The sequence below is a fragment of the Chiloscyllium plagiosum genome, chromosome 1 (genome assembly GCF_004010195.1).
Source record: "Chiloscyllium plagiosum isolate BGI_BamShark_2017 chromosome 1, ASM401019v2, whole genome shotgun sequence".
Taxonomy (NCBI): Eukaryota; Metazoa; Chordata; class Chondrichthyes; order Orectolobiformes; family Hemiscylliidae; genus Chiloscyllium; species Chiloscyllium plagiosum.
In genome coordinates this window covers 55,635,581-55,658,554 of record NC_057710.1, presented here as the reverse complement: position 1 = coordinate 55,658,554, position 22,974 = coordinate 55,635,581, and the positions used below count along the sequence as shown (strand labels likewise).

The following is a 22,974-nucleotide window of genomic DNA, read 5'->3' as shown; positions in this document are numbered from 1 at the left end:
ACCTCTTTCTACCTATCACATTTCCGACGCCCCTCCCCCAAGTCCCTCCTCCCTACCTTTTATCTTAGCCTGCTGGACAAACTTTCCTCATTCCTGAAGAAGGGCTTATGCCCGAAACATTGATTCTCCTGTTCCCTGGATGCTGCCTGACCTGCTGCGCTTTTCCAGCAACACATTTTCAGCTATCAACTTAGGAGGTAGATTTGAGGGATCTATGGACAAGAACCCCAAGATCACTCTGTTCCTCCACACTATCAAGAATTCTGCACTCAAATTTGACCTTCCAAAAGGAAGAGGTAAGAGGAGCGGATAGGAGCAGATGATATGGGAGAGTATTTAATTGGGGGATGGAGAATTGCAATGTTATTAGGCAAGAACTGGGGCGCCTAAATTGGGAACAGATGTTCTCAGGAAAATGCAAGATATAAATGTGGAGATTGTTTAGGGAGCACCAGCTGATAGTGTAGGATACATGTGTCCCACTGAGGCAAGGAAGGGATGGCAGGGTGAAGGAACCTTGGGTGACAAGGGATATGGAACATCTAGTTAAGAAGAAAAAGGAAGCTTATTTAAGGTTGAAGAGGCAAGGTTCAGACAAGGCTCTACAGGGTTACAAGGTAGCAAGAAAGGAACTGAAGAATTCCATGCTGTACATCTCTATGACTCTATGACTTAGGCGGACTAGAAGGGGGCTTGAAAAAGCTTTAGCATTTAGGATGAAGGAAACCTCTAAAGCATTCTACACTTATATAAGGAACAATAGGATGGCCAGATGAGGGTAAGGCCAATCAGGGATAGTGGATGGAACTTGTGCCTGGAGTCGGAGGAGGTAGGGGTGGTCCTTAATGAATACTTTGCTTCAGTATTCACTACTGAGAGGGACCTTGTTGTTTGTAAGGACAGCATGAAACTGGTTGATATGCTCGAATAGGTTGATGTTAAGAAGAAGGATGTGCTGAAATGTTTGAAAAACATAAGGATAGATAAGTCCCCTGGTTCAGATGGGATATACCCAAGGTTACTACAGGAAGCAAGGGAAGAGATTGCTGCGCCTTTGGCGATGATGGTCTTTGCATCCTCACTGTCCACTGGAGTAGTACCAAATGATTTGAGGGTGGAGAACATTATTCCCTTGTTCAATAAAGGGAATAGGGATAATCCTGGGAATTACAGACCAGTCAGTCTTATGTCTGTGGTAGGCAAATTATTGGAGAGGATTCTGACAGACAGGAGTTTTGACTACTTAGAAAACCATAGTTTGCTTAGAGATGATCAGCATGACTGTGAGTTGCAGGTCTTAACTCTCAAACTTACTGAATTCTTTGAGAATGTGACAAAACACATTGATAACGGTAGAGCAGTGGATGTGGTGTACAGGGATCCTAGCAAGGCATTTGACATGGTTCCCTATGGTGGGCTCATTCAGAAAGTAAGGAAGCATGGGAAACAGGGAAATTTGGCTGTCTGGATATAGGATCGGTTGGCCCATAGAAGACAGAGGATGGTAGTAGATGGAAAGTATTCAGCCTGGAACTCAGTGAGCAGTGGTGTTCTGCAGGGATCTGTTCTGGGACCTCTGCTCTTTGTGATTTTTATAAATGACTTGGATGAAGAAGTTCGAAAAATGGGTTAGTAAGTTTGCTATTCCATGAAGGTCGAGTGAGTAGTGGATAGTGCTGTTGTAGGCTGCAACGTGACATTGACAGGATACAGACCTGGGCTGATAAGTGGCAGGTGGAGTTCAACTTGGAAAAGTGTGAAGTGATTCATTTTGGAAGGTCAAATTTGAATGCAGAATTCTTGGTAGTTTGGAGGAACAGAGTGATCTTGGGGTCATTGTCCATAGATCCCTCAAACCTACCACCCAGGATGATAGGTTATTAAGAAGGCGTGTGGTGTATTAGCTTTCATTAATGGGGGATTGAATTTAAGAGCTGCAAGGTTATGCTGCAGCTCTATAGAGCCCTGGTTAGACCACACTTGGAATATTCATTCAGTTCTGGTCAGCTCATTATAGAAAGGATGTGGAAGCTTTAATATGCTTCCCACACCACTGCCAAGTTAAGTTAAAACCATCGCAACAACACTTTTCTAGTCTCGCAGTCAAAATCATAGGTAGAAAGTCAAACTTTTTATTCTTGCCATTGAAATTCAATTTTTTCCATTTTGACCATGCTTTCCCATAGCCTTGCCATCACCCATGACCTTCAAGGATGAGGGAAATTCTGTCCCATTATATTTGGTGCCCAGTTAACCCAATAATGTTCACAGGCAAAAATGTTCCCACTTACTAAGGTCAATATGTGGTCTTCCAATACAAAGGGGTTATGTTCTAAATACAATGGCACAGGTCATCTTCTTCAATATCTCTCAGCAGCTCTCTTTGAGCCCCTATCTCAGCAAGTTTGAAAGGATTTCCCTCTCCATCCAGACGTCAGTGGCCAACTCCTAACATATGAATCTATGATGGACATCAGTGATATCTGGACGATAATAATATAGGAATATTCAACTTAAGAGCAGGAGTATGTCATTCAACATTTTTAGCCTGCTACAGCACTCAACAACATCATGGCTGATTAGATGGTGATCTCAACTCCACCTTCCAGTTAACCCACCCACCCTGCATTAAACATTGATGCCTTTTTCTGACAAAGATTTGTCTAAGCCCAGCCTTGAGTAAATTCAATGTTTCGGCCCTTACATCCTCCTGGGGGAAGTGTATCCCACAGATAAACAGCCATTTTAGAAAATATAAGCATTCCTCATCTCCTCATCTAATATGTTTTGGTCCTAAAGTGTGTCCTTTCTTTCGAGTTCCCACACGAGATGGAACTTCCTCTTGGTGCCCATCCTACTAAGCCCCTTCAGGATTGTACATGTTTCAGTACAATCACCAAGTGAGCTTTGCACAGCTGAAGTGATACTTGGCAATTTAAGTTATATTAGAATTTTAAATCTTATAAATGTTCAATACCTCCCACTTCTTAGCAAGTAAATCCCCAATCTGAATCGTTTCCAATCTGCCAGTAGCTCACCTAAATTATCTGAATGAAGCTGAACTTGAGAATGATGGTAAAGTCAATGCTCATTATATTGGGCAGGAAACATTTCTGGATAGGGTTGCGTCCTATCGGGAGAAAATAGTTCCCTAATATTCTAATGTGTTATGGTCTACACCCCACATCCTATCTTCATATTTAATTTCTATTTAATTGGGCCATTGTGAGAAACTATTCTTCCATCTGAACACTTCCCGCTAAATAACAAACAGGTTTATTGTAGCCATGGTAACAGAGACTTTTCCATTTAAATATATATGAACATATATTCAGTAATTCCACATGTACTCTGGGGAGCATGCATTGGAAACAAGAGAGCATCACTGTTGTTTCAGTTTATCCAAGCCACACTTGAGAAACAAATATTTACACATCTGACATAAAAATACTGCAAAATACTAACCTTATATTCCCCAGTTTCTATGTTGGTCATGTCCCACAGACTAAAGTCGATGTCTCGATCACCATTTTTATCAATGCTCACTAATCCAGTAACTCCTATGATAAATTAGAGACATAAAAAAGATGGAAAATTAAATAAAACACATGAAAAAAACACCAATCATTATTCCATTTTGCACCAGATGCTGATTCCAAGCACATGTAACATTTGCTTTAGATTTAGCAAGCATAGATTGGCTGATCAAACGAAATACCATGTTGCTTTGGCTGTTTATATTAGGCAGAGTATAGACCACACTTGGTTAGCAAATTGGCATTCCCACAAGGTCATCTTAATGGGAAGAAGAATGAAGGGATGCAGAAATATCTAAGTGTTATAATTTTTCTTTATGTTTTCCTTTTAGCAACAGAAAAAGAATGAGATGGTCACTTAGTGTCATTAAAAAAAAGTTTAGGCTTTCCTTTAGCGAAGCTTTCTAATCACAATACTAGCCAAAAAACAATTTCCTTGAATTAGTTTAATGGCCAACTTTTAGAACACAAAGGCCAGAACTTCAGTTGCTCTTCCTGGCTCCAAAAATGTCTTCCCAAACATGTAGCTGTAGATGAGTTCCCACTATTATGTAGTCTCACTTGTTCCAGTGTGAAAGATGTTATTTTTAGATTAGATTGCATACTGTATGAAAACAGGCCCTTTGGCCCTGCAAGTCCCCACCGACCCTCTGAAGAGTAACCCACCCAGACCAATTCCTACCCTATGGGCAGTTTAGCATAGCCAATTCACCTGACTTGCACATTTGTGAATTGTGGGAGGAAACCTGAGCACCTAGAACAAACTGTGCAGACATGGGGAGAATATGCAAACTCCACACTGCCAGTCCTCTGAGGCTGGGATGGAGCCTGGGTCCGTGGTGCTGTGAGGCAGCAGTGCAAACCACTGAGCCACCATGCCACCCCTAAGTGTTTTAAGTGGAAAAAGAATATGAATATGTGAAGAAGAGCAGACAAAAGTCATAGTCCATGCTGGAGCAAACAGATAACTCGGAGTATATAGGAGGGTGTGCAGATAAAATTTTACGAAATGAGCAACAGATTCAAAAATAAAACTTGAAAAATGTTCATCTTGGATTTGTCCCCGTGAAAGGCATTGGAGAGATTGAACAGAGGAAGATTGGTGAAGCATGTATATGGCTTCAGGGTTCATGCAGCAGGAAAAAGAAAATTGCACACTCTTGAGGCATTGGAGTTAGTTCTGGGACCTCAGAGACGATAAGTAGAGCAGTGAGAAGAATTTAAATTAATATTATAGGAAGTGGGGAAAGTCCAAGCTGAAGACAAAAATAACAGCAATGAAGTTTCTTGGAACTGAAGCAGAAGGCTGAGTGAAAAACAAATTGTGATAAAATATTATCAACAGGATAAGGGGAAGAAACAGGCTAAGGCAGTGAAAGATAAAACATTATATGATTGAAAAGGCATCGCTATTCAAAAAGCTAAGATTCACTCTTCTTCCTCAATTATTTCTTCCAAGCCCCATTCCAAGTTCATTTCACTTTATCTGTTCTTTTAATCCTTTTTTAATCCTGTTTTACTTTAATCATTTTGTTTATTAAACCTTCAGTGTATCATGTTTCTCTTTGACTATTCTTAAAGATCTGCTTCTTTCACTTTTAGTTAAATGCCTATTTGTGCTGTATTTTGTAAAAGTTGATTCTTGTGTTTTTTCTAAAAGATGTGTTCCCATGTGTTTTATCAATGTGCCTGTTTCTCATTTGTTTTCCCTTTGGTCTTTTTTTTGAGAATGCATTGTTTCCTGCAAGTTCTTTTTAAAAGCCATTTCCTTTCATTCTATATTTCCTCATTTTAATTTCTTCCTAATTATTCTTCTCTATGTCCTTCTTATAATTCAACCTATGCTCATCAAAGTCTTTTTGTGTTTGTTAATCATAATCTTGGTAGTGGCTACTTTAGACATCACTTCATTATTCCAATTCCTCGAATACTCATGACTGATTTCATAGGCTTCCATTATTAAAATTGAATCTTGGTCATTTTAAAATCTGATTGATGACTCCAAATCATGAGAAACATTCTGAAATAGGAGTATGAACTTCAGTGATTGTTGTTAAAAGGAATTATACATATGAAGTAATTGTCAGTTGTTATAATTGATAATGCAATTTAATGGTATATCTGCTGTGCTATGGCATTTAGTGTTCACTAGTTTCTGATATTCCATTTCTCGTGCTGTATCTGTTGTTCCTTTAATTTAGTGGCTTGTTCTCTCTATTCTCCTCCTATCAGTCATCCAATCCTCTCCCAATCCAGCTGTATTTCCCAGAATCACAAAAAATGAAATGGCGCAACAGGAGGCCATTCAGCCCTTCATGCCTATATCAGCTTGGTAAACAAGCATTATGACCGTGTCGAGACTGTGGTGCTGGTAAAGCACAGCCTTCCAAGAGCAGGCAGGATCCAAGGAGCAGGAGGATCGACATTTTTGGCATAAGCCCTTCATCAGGAATGATGCCCGAAATGTCAATTCTCCTGCTCCTCGGATATTACCTGACCTGCTGTGCTTTTCCTTCACCACTCTCTCGACTCTGATCTCCAGCATCCACAGTCCTCACTTTCTCCTCCGCCATTATGACCTTGTGTCAATCTCCAGCGTTATCCCCATACCCTCTCACATATCTGCTGGTGTGTATTCATTAATTTGTTTTTGCTTATGTCTCCTTTATTTCACTGATTAGTTGGTGTTTTAACTTGTGTACAAATTTATTAATTAATCACAACCAAATTTTGCACTTAATTTTATCATGCTCAGTGCTATGTAATTTTTCTATAATTTGCTATTTCCAGTCACTTTATGGATTTATCGATTCTGTGAATGCTCCTGCTCTAATAAATTATTAATTTATTTGTAGCAGCACATTGTGCTCCAATAATTTTCAATTTTCTTTCCTTGCTCAAATTGAATTTTTAGTTTACTCTATTATTTCCATATTATTGGGATAGTAGCTTCTTAGATTTGCTCCTTATGATTTTATAAACCTCTATAAGATCATTTCTTGGCCGCCTATACTCCTGGGGAAAAAGTCCGAGCCGATTCAGTCTCTCCCTGTAACTCAAGTGTTCCAGTCTTGGTAACTTGAGCGGCATGGTGGCTCAGTGGTTAGCAGTGCTGCCTCACAGCGCCAGGGACCCGGGTTTGATTCCCATTTCAGGCTACTATCTGTGTGGAGTTTGCACATTCTCCCCATCTGCGTGGGATTGCTCTGGGTGCTCCGGTTTCCTCCCACAGTCCAAAGATGTGCAGGTCAGGTGAATTGGCCATGCTAAATTGCCCATAGTATTAGGTACATTAGTCAGGGGTGAATATAGGATAGGGGAATGGTTCTGGGTGGGTTACTCTTTGGAGGGTCGGTGTGGAATTGTTGGGCCAAAGGATCTGTTTCCATACTGTAGGGAATCTAATCTAAACAAATAATGAAACAATGAGTCATGCTGGGGTTTGAGATCAGAGATACAATATCAGCTATGGAGCTGGAGGGATCATACTCGGTTATAATGCGAAAGGGCATGAGGAATTGTTGGAATAAGTTTAAAACCAGCCGTTATAGGACCATGAAAAATAAAAGTGAGATAGGTAAAGCAAATCTCAGTGTCGAATGGATAATCGTTTGCAGCCATAAACAGTGCAACTGAGATTTGAGTGTGGACCAAACTGAAGCAGAAACAAGCAGCATGAAGTATTAGGGAGGGGTCTGAGAATAGAAATCATAGTTGATGTTCTGTGTATTGCATGAAAAAGGTCTGATAAATCAGGAGAAGGAGACAAAAATTGAAAAAGTTTCTGTGTGCACAAGAAGTTATATGCCCTGCAACAAAGTGCCATTAATGGGAATGGAGTGAACCTGGACTGTCCCATCTTGGTGCATTGCGGGGGGGGGGGGGGGCTTTAGAAACTATATTCAGGACTTAAACCAGGGATTCAATCTCCCAATCTGGCACTGGCAATGCTCATCAGAGTGCTGTATGAATGTGAGTCAGGAGCTTGCATACTTATGTCCCAACATTACTGACCACATTGTGGGAATTTTGACATTTAGCAATTTTCACTTAGCTGGGGAGATTTTGGAGGCATCATGATTTATACAATTTGGTACACTATCAGCATAACATGGATGGAGTTGGGAACCCAGTCAGGATTAAGCACAAAACATGTTGCTGACTTCACGTCATAATAAACACTGTACCATACATTAAATGTTATTTTTTGTTATTAATTCAAAGGGTGATGACAACGCTTTATTTTGAAAAGGTAAGCGACCATTAAATAATGTAGTTGTCAAGTCGTCAACTCTAACATCTAGCATTTAAACAAGGGAATGACGAGCATTGTGAAACTTGTGCATTGCTGAGAAGAGAGGATGGTGAAGCTTTGTCTTCTGCATAAAAAAAAGACATGTCCAAGCATTGTGCGTGTTTTGAACTAACCAACAACATGAGGCACAATAGTTCTCTGGTGGATTCTTCATTACCACACCTTAATTGATAAGAGTCAGATTACTTATAATGAACATGTTTTGTTCATATAACATAAATTGTTACTCACTGAAGGGCAAAGCTGACAGGAGTAGGGAACACTGTTTGGCAAGGTTCTGCATGGTGTGCTGGTTAGTAAGGTTCAATCAAGCGGGATCCAGGGAGAGCTAGCCAATTGGATACAAAATTGGAGATTTTCAATTGACAATAGGAATTGGAAATTGACAATAGGAGATGGAGGGTGGTGGTAAAGGGTAGTTGTTTAGACTGGAGGCTTGTGACCACCCGTGTACCAAAGGATTGGTGTTCGGTCCATTGTTGTTTGTCATTGATATAAACGATTTGGATGAGAATATAGGAAGCATGGTTAGTAAGTTTGTGAATGACATAGTGGACTGTGAAAAGGTTATTCAAGAGTACAATTGGATTGTGATCAAGTGGGCCAGTGGGCTGAGGAATAGCACATGGAATTTAATTTAGATAAATGTGAGGTGTTGCATTTTGGTAATACAAAGCATGGCAGGTGCATAGTTCCTTGAAAGTGGAGTCGCAGGTAGACAGGGTGGTAAAGAAGGCATTTGGCATACTTGCCTTCCTTGATCAGAGAACTGAGTACAGAAATGGGACATCATGTTTCGGTTGTAAAAAACATCGGTAAGGCCACATTTGGAATACCACATACAATTCTGGTCGCCCTGCTGTAGGAAGGATGTTATTAAACTGGAAAGGGTGCAAAAAAGATTTACAAGGATGTTATCAAGATTGGACATTTGAGTTACAAGGAGAGACTGGATCGGCTGGGATTTTTTTTCCCAAGAGTATAGGCGGCTGAGAGGTGATCTTATAGAGGTTTATAAAATCATAAAGAGCAAAGATAAGGTGAATAGTCCAAGTTTTCTCCCCAGGGAAGGGGAGTCCAAATCTAGAGGGCATAGGGTGAAGGTAAGAGGGGAAACACTTAAAAGGGACCTGAGAGCAACACACAGTGGGTAGTGTACATATGGATTGAGCTGCCAGAGGAAGTAATAGAGGGAGATACAATTACAACATTTAAAAGACGTTTGGACAGTTACATGGTTAGGAAAGATTTATAGAGGAACCTCGATTATCTGAAGGACACGGGTGGGGAGTATTTTGTTTGGTTAATTGAATTCCGGATAATTGAATGCCAGATAATTGAGGTTCCTCCGTAGAGGGAAATGGGCCAAATGCAGGCAAATGGGATTTGTTCAGTTTCGGAGACCTGGTTGGCATGGATGAGTTGGGCCAAAGGGCCTGTTTCTGTGCGATATGAGTCTATGACTCTAAATGTACCAATCTTGCATTTTGAAGATGGGTGGACACTGAGAGCAAGCTTCTAAACAATATTGCTTTCCTCTGCAATACTCATATATTGAGTGGGACCCAGGGAGATAGTGAGGAAACAGATCAATCTGAGACTGGTAATATTGGGAAAATGAGCAAGTCAAACAGTCAGGGCAGGCAAGAGCAAAGCAGAGTACAAGGTACAACTGATAAATTAAACTGCATTTATTTGAATGCAAGAGGTCTAACAGGGAAGGCAGAGGAATTCAGGGCATGGTTAGTAACATGGGACAGGCATATCACAGCAATTACAAAAATGTGGCTCAGGGATGGACAGGACTGGCAGCTTAATATTCCAGGATACAAATGCTACAGGAATGATAGAAAATGGAGGTGAGGGGAGGGATGGGGGGCAAGGGAGAAGGGGGAGTAATGATAAGGGATAACATTACGGCTGTGCTTAGGGAGGATATTCCTGGGAATACATCCAGGGAAGTTATTTGGGTGGGACTGAGAAATAAGAAAGGGATGATCACTTTATTGGGATTGTATTATAGACCCCCTAATAATAAGTGGGAAATTGAAAACAAATTTGTAAGGAGATTTCAGTTATCTGTAAGAATAATAGGGTGGTTATGGTCAGGTGTTTGAACTTTCCAAATATAGACTGTGACAGCGATAATGTTAAGGGTTTAGATGGAGAGGAATTTGTTAAGTGTATACAAGAAAATTTTATGATTCAGTCTGTGGATGCACCTACTAGAGAAGGTGCAAAACTTGACCTACTCTTGGGAAATAAGGCAGGGCAGGTGACTGAGGTGTCAGTGCGGGAGCACTTTGGGGCCAGCGACCATAATTCTATTAGATTTAAAATAATGATGGAAAAGGATAGGCTAGATCTAAAAGTTGAAGTTCTAAATTGGACGAAGGCTAATTTTGATGGTATTAGACAAATTTCAAAAATTGACTGGGGGCAGATGTTCATAGTAAAGGGACGGTTGGAAAATGGGAAGCCTTACGAAATGAGATAATGAGAGTCCAGAGACAGTGTATTCCTGTTTGGGTGAAAGGAAAGAGTGGTATGTGTAGGGAAACCTGGATGACGAGAGAAATTGAGGGTTTTGGTTAAGAAAAAAAAAGGAAGTATATGTCAGGTATAGATTGAATGAATCCTTAAAAGTGCATAAAGGCAGTAGGAGTATACTTAAGAGGGATGTCAGGAGGGCGAAAAGGGGACCTGAGATAGCTTTGGCAAATAAGGTTAAGGAGAATCCAAAGGGATTTTATAAATACATTAAGGACAAAAGGCGAACCAGGGAGAGAATAGGACCCCTCAAAGATCAGCAAGGCAGCCTATGTATGGAGCCGCAGGAGATGGGCAAGATACTTAACAAGTATTTTGCATCAGTGTTTACTGTGGAGAAGGACATGAAAGATATCGAATGTGAGAAAATAAATGCTGACATCTTGAAAAATGTCCACATTACAGAGGAGGTGCTGGATATCTTGAAACAGATAAAAGTGGATAAATCACCAGGACATGATCAGGTGTACCCTAGAACTCTGTGGGAAGTTAGGGAAGTGATTGCTGGGCCCCTTGCTGAGATATTTGTATTATCGATAGTCATAGGTGCCAGAAGATTGGAGGTTGGCTAACATGGTGCCACTATTTAAGAAAGATGGTAAGGAAAAGCCAGGGAACTATAGACCGGTCAGCCTGACATTGGTGATGGGCAAATTGTTGAGAGAGTCCTGAGGGACAGGATTTCCATGTATTTGAAAAGGCATGGACTGCTTAGGGATAGCCAGCATGGTTTGTGCATGGGAAATCATGTCTCACGAACTTGATTGAGTTTTTTGTGGAAGTAACAAAGAGGATTGGTGAGGGCAGAGCAGTAGATGTGATCTATATTGATTTCAGTAAGGCATTCGACAAGGTTCCTCGTGGGATTAGTAAGATTAGATCTCATGGAATAGAGGGAGAACTAGCCATTGGGTTACAGAACTGGCTCAAAGGTGGAAGACAGAGGGTGGTGGTGGAGGGTTGCTTTTCAGACTGGAGGCCTGTGACCAGTGGAGTGCCAAAAGGATCCACTGCTTTTTTTCATTTATATAAATGATTTGGATGTGAACATTAAGAGGTATAGTTAGTAAGTTTGAAGATGACACCAAAATTGAAGGAGCAGTGGACAGCAAAGAAGGTTACCTCAGATTACAATGGCATCTTGATCAGATGGACCAATTTACCGAAGACTGGCAGATGGATTTTAATTTATATAAGTGTGAGGTGCTGCACTTTGGAAAAGCAAAGCAGAGCAGGACTTATACATCTAATGAAAAGAAGGTCCTGGGGAGTGTTGCTGAACAAAGAGACCTTGGAGTGTAGGTTCATAGTTCCTTGAAAGTAGAGTCACAGGTAGATATGATAGTGAAGAAGGTGTTTGGTATGCTTTCTTTTATTGGTCAGAGTATTCAGTATAAGAGTTAGGATGCCATGTTGCGACTGTACAGGACATTGGTTAGGCCACTTTTTGAATATTGTGTGCAATTCTGATCTCCTTCCTTTCAGAAGGATGTTGTGAAACTTGAAAGGGTTCAGAAAAGATTTACAAGGATATTGCCAGGGTTGCGGGATTTGAGCTGTGGGGTGAGGCTGAATAGGGTGGGGCTATTTTCCCTGGAGCGTCAGAGGCTGAGATGTGACCTTATAGAGCTTTATAAAATCATGAGGGGCATGGGATGGGGGAGTCTAGAACTAAAGGCCATAGGTTTAAGATGAGAGAGGAAAGATATAAAAGGGATCTAAGGGGCAATGTTTTCACACAGAGGGTGATGCGTGTATGGAATGAACTGCCAGAGGAAGTGATGGAGGCTGGTACAATTTCAATATTTGAAAGGCATCTGGATTGGTATATAAATAGGAAGGGTTCAGAGGGATATGGCCAAGTGCTGGCAAATGGGACTAGGTTAGGTTAGGCTATCTGGTTGGTATGGACGAGTTGGACCGAAGGGTCTGTTTCCATGCTGTAACATCTCCTATGATTCTATGACTCAAAAACCTCATTACAGAGCAAATCTAAAATGAAACTAAAATCAATGTCCACCCATTCCTAACAGGTACAAATCAGAAATACAAACCCACCTTAAAGGTGTGTATGGTCCTTCCACTTTACAACTTATGTTTCCAAATAAGAATATATTATAAACTTTGATCACAATGTCAGGAGCTCACAAGGAACTCAAATAACCTGCACTTGCTTGTTCAGGTAAAAGGGATACATTGTGCTCTGACCATAAAGAATAAAACAACGAGCCAGCTAAATACCATAATTGCACTTGAAACAGCAGATTCTATATGCAATGTTACAGAAGATTTTCCAAACCCATTTAGTAACTATATATAAACCTGTGATGATTCTTGCCGTATTCCCATTAAAGCACTGCAATGCACTTCAGACTAATTCTGCCAACTTTGCATTAAGCTACAACACAAATTGCAATCATGTTTTTCTTCCCTTTCAGATCCAGCAATCTCAGAGCAACAATGTCGGTTTTCATGAAATTAGACTCTGACATTCTGTTGAACAATTTGCGCATTGTAAGTGTTTATTGTAAGGGTGCCAACATCCATAAATGGGTAGCTCCGAAGTAATAAAGCAAAACTTTTCAAAATGTAGCAAAATTCTATCTAAATTTTAGTATTTCAACCTATTATTGTATCTCTGCACATTTTGCAATTCATTTAAATCCCAATGTTTTTAAAACGTAGATCTGTAATCTCTGAACAGTGGGAATCTTTTACATTTTTCTAAAAGAGGTATATCATCCTTTTAAACCACATCTGCAAATTTTATTGCTTGCATATTTCCAATGTCAATTTATTATAAAATAAACTGTAAGAGTTTCCAAAAACAGAACACAGTTATCATTTTTCTTAAGGGATTAAACTAGATTGTCCTAAAAATTTCTTAGAAGACGGAGCTGGCAGTTATATCAGGATTATGCCTGAGATGTCATTCTTCCATTACTCTGATCAAACTTTGCAAGTTCACGAAAATAAACTTCTGAAGATCCAGTCTTTAGTAGATTTGGGGTGAAGCTATGGCATCTGTCTTAAAACTGTGACTGAACTCTCAGCAGATTTTTGTCATGTCACCCACATTACAAAGCAATTTAAAACATTTCTACTGATTTCCAGATAAGCCAAACCTCCACCTGGTTTCAATCTGTTTAGCCATCATGCCAATTTCCAGCATTGTTGTTGTTATCAGAAGATTATCTTCTTCTGTTCTCTGTCTGGAGACAGCTCTTTAGTGATGATTCACTAAACCACATAAAAGTGCTCTGACGTTTTGTTACAAGTTAGACAAGGCAACAGGACCTACTCTTTCTCAGCTAGAATGGAAGTTAGACAATGAGCCATATGCATTAATTTAATCCATCATATTACCATCTAGCTGACTGAGCCATACCCCATAGTTCCCAATCAGGACATTGTCAGGTCTGAGGTGGTGAAATAATGGCAATGGTTGTATAAGCCTATTAGCATTCTATTGAGTTTAAAAGTTTGAGGAGTGATTTAATCTGGATGTTAAAGTGACAAAGAAATCTGACAGCATAGATCCAGATAAATTGGTAAGGGTATCCAGAACAAAATGACATAATTTTAAATTTCAGAAGAAATCTGGAGGTACCTTTTCCACAAATTATAGTAGAAATGTGGAAATTGATCACCAAAAGATTGCGGATTGAGAGTGGAACTGAGTCTTCTTTGGTAAGAGTACTATTGTATAAAAATTGACAGCACATAAAAGGGTATCAGGATCATACATGACCTAAATGAATGAAGGCTGACTGCTGTTCCCACACTGGACACAAAGGCTCCTCAGACCTCTTCAAACAATGTCACAAGATCTTTTACATCTGCCTAAGTGAATAATCTGAGTCCAGTTTTACATGGATTTGACGGATTGAGTAATCTCGGTCGAAGCCAAAATTACCTCTATGACATTAAGTCAAAATTTCTCACAAGGTTGCATACTCTAAATAGCATAATAAAGTGTCAGCCAAAATCATGTAGTTGAGTACATTGAATTGCAGGATTACACTACCTTCTGAGTCAGTGGTAAAAGGGTTACCAATGACCTAAATTGCCAATGTATCAAATATTATGTTAATTCTACAACAATATCTTTATTTGGTCTCTTATATCAGGAATTCTGCAGTACAATTACATGTGCATGGAGTACATGTTACATATCCTGTAGTTAATCTCCTCAATTGTCATGAAGCACTTAGATAAACAAACATAGAATATAGAACATAGAACATTACAGCACAGTACAGGCCCTTCGGCCCTCGATGTTGCGCCGCCCTGTCATACTAATCTGAAGCCCATCCCACCTACACTATTCCATGTACATCCATTTGCCTGTCCAATGACGACTTAAATGCACTTAAACTTGGCGAATCTACTACCGATGCAGGCAAAGCATTCCATACCCTTACTACTCTGAGTAAAGAAACTACCTCTGACATCCGTCTTATACCTATCTCCCCTCACTTTAAAGTTGTGTCCCCTCGTGGTTGCTGTCCCCACACTTGGAAAAAGGCTCTCCCTGTCCACCCTATCTAACCCTCTGATTATCTTGTATGTCTCTATTAAGTCACCGTCAACCTTCTTCTCTCTAACAAGAACAGCCTCAAGGCCCTCAGCCTTTCCTCGTAAGACATCCCTTCCATACCAGGCAACATCCTAGAAAATGATATTCAGATAAATATGAAAGACCTGCTTTTATTGTGCACATTTTAGGAATACAGAATGTCCTGAGACACTGAATTTCTGCTAGTCAGGCAATTAATTGGGGATGGCTACTATGAGACTTTTCTTAAATGACGTGATTGTGTTGAACAATCTGGTAGCAATTGTGTCTATCTTAATTATGGTAGGTGCAATTGAAGAAACAAAAAAACAGAAATTGTTGGAGAAACTCAGCAGGCCTGGCAACATCTGTGGAGAGAAAGCAGAGTTAACATTTCAGATCCAATGTTCTTCAGTTATGAAGAAGGATCACTTGAAACAAAACATTAACTTTGCTTTCTCTCCACAGATACTGCCAGACCTGCTGAGTTTCTTTGGCAATTTCTGTTTTTGTTTTGTATTTTCAGCACCTGCAGTTCTTTATTTTTGTTTTTAAATGCAATTCAAGATTCATTTGTCAGTGTCAAACACATGCAAACCATCAAAAACAGGAGTTAGAACTTAGTAATGTTTCTGAGACAGTTCAAAATGGCACAATTTCAGAGATGGAAGAAAGGTATTGCCTATGTCAGCAAAGTTTAGGGAAACCTGGGCTTTAAAAGAGCATAAAACTCCATATTGTCTTCATTGCTTGTTAAGTATTTATAAAATTCTCCTTAATTCATAAATATTGGTTGTTGATACCTTTTCAGGTCAAGCAACACTGAGTACTGCACTGTTATAAATTAAGATTTCGGAACCTAGAATTTTCAAATAATATGGTTTTATAAATCAAAAGCCCTAAACCTACATAGCTGATAAGGTTCTTCTGAAGTGTAGTTACTACTGTAATGTCATAAACACAGTAGCTAATTTGCGCAAACAAGCTCTAACACAGGTCAATGCTAAATCTGGGTTTTTATATACATGAACTATTTAGCAATCAGGTAATGATTTTTATTGGGAATCTATTCTTGTTTCAAATCCCTCTAAGGCCTTTCATTTCCCTATCTTTATAATCTCCTCCACCCTACAATCCTCCAAGATGGGATACGGTATCATAATATCAATTACAACATTCCTGTGAAATGCCTTAAAACATTTTCTTGCACTAAAGGAGCTATGTAATTATCAGCTGATTGAGGGATGACTATTGCCCTGCGCCTCTGTGAAATAGTTCCACAGGAACGTTTACATCTACTTTAGAGATCAAGCTGGCTGCAATTCAATTTCTCTAAAAGACAGTATCTCTGACAGCACAACACTCCCTAAGTACTGCACTGGTGCGGTAGTCTAAATTTGTGTCTTGGAGAACAAGGTCAAAACAATATTTTTTCTTAAGGGCTCATCTTGAGGCTTTCTGAAGGGCTACTTTTTGATTATCAAGGAGTCCTTTTTAATTCTAACTAACTCATTTGTTTGGCAATACAGCCTTGTTGTACCATCACCTACTTTTGTATTGGATAATATTCTCAAAAATCATCACTGCCCCATTAAACTTAAAGAAGCTACAACACACAAGGAAAGCATGGATTTCATGAGACCATAATATTTAAACTGATAACAGGCACAAGTCAGCAACGAGGGCTGTAAAAATAATTCTCATATACCTATACACAAAAGACCACCATTATAAACAGGCTTTCCACAGAGTGGTGAGGTCACAGCTGAAGGATTGCTGGTTTGTCACTAACACTATCACCTGCACTTCAGGTGATTCAAGGTATGTGAAATGTTTTGAGATGGGATAGCATAAATATTAACTAATACGAAATAAAACGCTTCAGTGTGCAAATATCTAACTGATAGTGTACACTACAATAGTAATGTCCCTTCAACACACTGTTCTTTTATTGAAAGGTTTAAAACATAAAAAGCTTTTGAGTCCTCTTCCCCAACCACTTTCAGTCCTTCTCTCCCAGTTTGCAGTCCCTGGAGTGGAAGTTGAACCCACAGTATTCACAGAGGTAAGGGCACTATTATTGACAACATAGACAGCCAAATAATGTCATCTATATCAGGATTCTGACTCCATATCTCCAGATCTGCGTGGTTCTAATTCAAAACCATTGCTTGTTTCTAAACCGAGCTTGTATAAGGTGCTGTTGAATTATGATTCACATTTTTTCACCTCTAGATTAAAATGTTTCAGTGCACTTTTTAACCTTCCTTTTGTAAATGCCAATCCATCCAGAAATTTCCTGCCTGTTCTGCATAAAGCATCACTCACCTATCATCCAACGTCAACCGGCAACCCAGCTTTCATACATCAGCTTCAAATATTTTTATTATTCACTTCAAATTCAACCTTGGTTTCTAGTTCTCTAGTCTGTTACCTCACTGGCTCAAGCTCCTTTCAACTTTGTTCATGCTTTTGCACTTTTAACATCATTATGCTCAACACTTAACTACATTTCTGAAACTGTATCCACTTAGTTGTGACTTGGGTCTATCATGCTATAAAACTAAAGTACTAAGGATACTGGAAACCTGAAATTAATATAGAAAATCAGCATGGCAATGGGGATAAATATCCTCCTTCCAGTCTTCCTCCCAAAAGTCTTATTTAAATTAGTTTGCTCTCAACAGAACTAACTTATTTTCTATTACTAACACCAACTATCAACATCTTTTGTGAAGCCAAATTTCTCCTTCGTTACCATTACCACTGTATTTTTCTTTTGCTCTGGGTACAGTCATGACCTGTTCACCACACCTTACATGTGGAGTTCCTTTAAGAGCCACTTGACCAGATTTCAGGACAAACATATTCCCGTGAGGATGAAAATTAAGGATGGCAAGGTTTGGGAACCTGGGATGATGAGGCATGTCGTAAGTTTAGTTAACATGTAAAAGGTTTAGTAATTAGATATCAAACAGAGTCTTTGAGAAGTATAGGAAGCAGAAAATAACTTATTAAAAAAGAAATTAGGAAGGCTAGAAGGGCCGCGAAATGTCCGTGGCAAGTAGGACAAAGGAGATTCCTAAGGCAATTTATACCTATACTAGGAACAAGAAGGTATCTAGGGAAAGAATAGATCTACTCAAGGAGGGAATTTATGTGGGGAGCCAGAGGACGTGGTTGTGGTCCTTGATGAGTACTTTGCATTAGTCTTGAGTAAGGAGAAAATCATGGATGATGATAAGTTTAGAGAGGGGTATGCCGATACTCTAAAGCTTGTTGATATTAAGAGGTTTGGGGAGTTTTGAAAACCATTCAGGTAGATACGTCCCCAGCCCTGATGGGATCTATGCCAGGAAACTGAAGCAGGCAAGCGAAGAGACTGCTAGAACCTTGACAGATCTTTGTATCATATTTAGGCATAGGTAAGGTCCCAGAAGACTGGAGAATAGCCAATGTTGTTTGTTTGTTTAAGAAGGGTAATATGGATAATCCAGGAAATTATAAACTAGCAAACCTTACATCAGTGAAAGGGAAATTATTGGAGAAGATTCTTAGGGACAGGATTTACTTGCATTTGGAAAACAATTGACTTATTAGAGACAGTCAGCAAGGCTTTATGCAGGAGAGGCCTTGTCTCACAAATGAAATTGAGTTTTTTTAGGAAGTGATGCCAATGGTTAATGAAGGTAGGGCAGTGAATGTTGTCTACGTAGACTTTACTAAAGCAGTTGACCAGGTCTCTCATGATCCAGGAGATATATCATGTGGCATCCATTCTGAGGTGACAAATTAGATGTAAAAAGATAAAGGATAGTTGTGGGTGGGCATTTTTCTGACTAGAGATCTGTGATGAGTGGTGTTCTGCAAGGATCAATGCTGGGACCTCTGTTGTTTGTAATACAAAAAATTATTTGCATGAAAATGTAAGTATTCTGATTAGTAAAGTTTGCAAATGACATGAAAATTGATGCAGTTCTGGATAGTGGGGAAGGGTAACAAAGAATGCAGCAGGATATAGATCAGCTGAAAAGTTGGACAAGGAAATAGCAGATGGAGTTTTATCCAGATAAGTGTGGAGTGATGCATATTGGGAGGTCAAATGTAAGAGAAGAGTATGTCATACATGAACCCTTAGGAGTTTTAATATATGGAGGGATATTGGGCTCCAAGTCCAGAGCTCCCTAAAGCAGCAATACAAGTAGTTAAGATGGTAAAGAATGCATGTGGCATGCTTGCCTTCATTGGTTAGAGCACTGAGTAAAGAGGTTGGTATGTCATGTTGCAAAACAAGACTTTGGTCAGGCTATATTTGGAGTACTGTGTGCAGTTCTGGTCACACATTATGAGAAGGATGCAGAGGTTTGAAGAAGGTTTCCCAGGATGTTGCCTGGATTTGGGTGTATTAGCTATAAGGAGGTTGGACAAACTAGGCTAGTTTTTATTAGAGCATCAGAGGTTGAGAGACGACCTGATAGAAGTATATAAAATTATGAGGGGAATAGATTAGTTGGATAATTGGGGTCTGTTTCCCAGGAGAGAATTGTCAATTACCAGGTGGCATAGGTTTAAGATGAGACAGGAAAGTTTAAAGGAGATGTGTGAGGAAGGTTTTTTATACAGAGGGTGGTAGATGCCTGGAACATGCTGCCAGGGAAGTGGTTGTAGCAGTAATGATAGCATTTGGACAAACACATGAAGAGGCAGATAATAGAGGGATATGGACCATGTGTAAGCAGATGGGATTAGTTTAGAATAATATCATGGTTGCCACAGGCTTGATGGGCCAAAGGGCCTCTTCCTCTACTGTACTGCTCTGTGCTCTATGTCCTACTTACTCCTCTGCCCATTTGTCAACAGGGTAAAAAGCATCATCGTCCATGTACCTTTTGTTCTGAAGAAAAATCCTAACTAGACTTAAAATGTCAACTGCGTTTCTCCTTCCATAGATGCTGCCAGACCTGCTGAGTTTTTTCAGCTTTTCTGTTTGAATTTATATGCTATCATTACTCTGGGTCACCAACCAGATAAATAACAAATAAATGACATTTGGATACATATAAGGCTGTTTTGTTTTGTGTCTTCAGAAACTGTGGACTGAAAGAAATAGTTTTAAAAACAAGGATTTACCAGGATGGCTGCATAATTTCACAGCAAGGCATTTGATACTTATTGTGAACTCTGTTTTTGTGTCTGTGTGCTTTTACAATGTTTGAATGATCAGGAGCCAATGAGTTGTTTACAAATGAAGCAGATTAGTTCTCAGCTAACTGAACATGTTGAAACTGGAAGCAAATTACAAAGACAAAGACACATAGACAGAGAAAGGCATAGAAGCTTCTGCTGTTGTTATCTCAGCAAAACTGCCTGTCCTTTGCCATAAAAGCTGAGTTTAAACTTGAAGAAAACCAGTTACCTTTCCTGCAGCAGTTGCTGCGATGTGCAACTTTTGAAGAGATAAACCAGAAACACTTTCCAACTGAATTAACTGCTCTGCACTCTCTTCAAACCAGTGAAAGCTTACACACAAAGATAACTGAACACAAAGGCTCTGGCTAACCAAAGAATGTTCATCTCAGCTTCAGAACTGCGAAACAAAAACCATGGAACTGCCTTTCTAGTATTTTCATACCTCCGTCAATTACTGTGTGCGTGTGTGTTTATAAAGAATTTAGACTTTTAGTTAGTACTGTAATATGATCATGATTTATATCAATTTACTTCTAGTTGTAATCTAATTGTAATAAATAACAATTCTTGTTTTGTACAGAAGCCTGCTATGTGCCTTTTATCAACTTTATTCTGAAAGTCAGGTAAAAGTAACTTTGACCTTTTGTATGATTCCAGGAATAGTGGGATTGATTTGCATCATGCTATCCAAGTGGCTGTTCATTCTAAAGATTATACAGATGCAGGCAAGACAAATTTAACATGATCATCTGAGATTGTGTGGTGTCATGACTTGGAATGTTATGTTCCCTTATCCAGCAGTTATGTCGAATCTAATTCCAACTGACGGAAAGTATATCTCCTTTCTCTGACAATGCCTTTGTTTATTCCCAGGATAGAGATGTCACAGGCACAGCCAACACTTGCTGACCCCTCCAATTGCCCACAGCAACTTAGTAACCTTTTTGAATCACTGGAGTAAATCTGATGTAGGTTCTATAATGAATCCACTAAAGGAATAGAATGGGAAGCATGTGCAAGCTATTACCTGCACTGACTTTGGCTTCAAAACCTCTACTTTTCAGGTAGCTCCTTAACTGAGCAAGAAACCAAAACTTTAGGTTTTTGAGAAAGCAAGCTGTAATTTAGAATTTTGTGGTGACATTAGACTACTGGAAGAACAGATTGTGATGTCTAGTTGCTCCGATAATGGAAACTGATTGAGAAAAATACATTAAAATCTCTCAGAGAAAATACACAGAATTTTACTGTGAGGGAGTGGGGGAAGGAGAGTGAGTAGGAAAGTCAGTTAGCCGGCTGAAAGGCTTAGAGAAATGTTGTCCCTAAACCATAACACACTGCAGGCCAGTGGGACTTCTGTTCTTCAGTCGGAGGAGACCTCATATTCTGGAGCTGCCAACTACTCTGATTGTTGGAAGCTCCAGCAGCCTGGACTACACTAGAGCTTGGTAATGTAAAACAAGAATTATAACCAGCTCCAAGACAAAAGATTGGAGGCAATGGACAGATCAGTTTTCACCATTTTAGGGAGAAGGTCAAGGCCAGTGGGTATTAAATCTAGGTAGGAAGGAAGAAAGAGGGATTCTTTCTGACATGGGAGTGTCCCTGTCATGATAAAGGAGAAACCTAGAAGTTCTCAGGGAGATAATGAACTTTAATTACTCTTCTTATTTTTAAGTGACATAAAAACAAAAGATGCTTACACATTTAAATTTAGTGGCCATCTACAGACAGACAGTGGAACATCACACTTGATGAGATGACAAGAAAGTTTCAAAGGGATAAACTTAAAAGGGGAAAATGCTCAACTCACTGAACTGCCATCTCCTGGGAGTCACCTCAGACTGTGAACATGACCGGAGAAAGGTTAGCAGTCTGGGTGGGAGAAATGTTCATGTCTTTCCTTTCAAGAATACAGAAGAACAGTTAAACATTGGTTTAAGCTGGTCTCTGCATGCTAGTGGAAGAGGGTATGCTAGTGAGCTGAGGTGCTCATGTTTGGCAAAGTGCTGAGGTACGTGTGTGTATTAGCCTAGGTTTGAGCACTAGTGTGGATATAGGTCACAGTCGAAGAACAATCTACTAGTTACCCCCATGATGTAAATTAATGATAACCAGCCAAACAGCAAGCCCATCAAAACAAAACAGCACCAAAGACATTCAACTAACCTGCAAAGCTAAGAATCTCAAAATAAACTGATTAACAATCAATGTCCACTAGCTACTCTTTATGAATGACTGTTTATTTTTTAAATTTAATTCTTTACTTTAGGACTCACTTCTCATTTCTTATCTGGGTACATTTTTGTTGCTTTGATCTTTCTTCTCAGGGTTAGTAACTAAAGCCTCATTCCTTGTTAACTCAAACAAAACTAGTTAGTTTGTTCTTTTTAAAATATAGACTCATATGATCTAGGGAGGGTATCCATTGTAAAATCACCTTGTTGCAACCAAATGAGAAGACAGATGAATAAAGTTCATCCCTCCTCACCCAGAAATATGACAATTTGGGGAATCCTGAACGGAACCTTAATTACTCGTGAAACTTTGCCCAGGATCTAGTTACAACAAATTGGGAGCTGATGGGTATGCTTTGAATCCCAGATGAAATAAAAAAATTAGAATGGATAAATTTGCAAATAATTCTTTTAAAAATTCAAAAGGCTTTCTTGAGTTTCTAGTGCTACAGTATAGAGACTTACACATTTGATATCAGTGCATTCCTAGCAGATGTAGGGAATGCTACTTTTGAGAATTTAATATTTCTGCCTCTTGAACATTAACATGTACAGCAAGACACTCAAGATTAGAAGATTGTCCTTAAG

The 22,974-nt window shown here is 39.4% G+C and overlaps 1 protein-coding gene across 1 annotated transcript in view; it reads right to left on the bottom strand.

The window, feature by feature from the left end:
• npr2 (natriuretic peptide receptor 2) overlaps positions 1 to 22,974 on the bottom strand; it is a 163,159-nt gene that overhangs the window by 97,688 nt on the left and 42,497 nt on the right. The window contains exon 5 of the mRNA XM_043686946.1: positions 3,466 to 3,560. Coding sequence (XP_043542881.1) covers positions 3,466 to 3,560 — 95 coding nt within the window. The remainder of the gene's footprint in view (positions 1 to 3,465; positions 3,561 to 22,974) is intronic.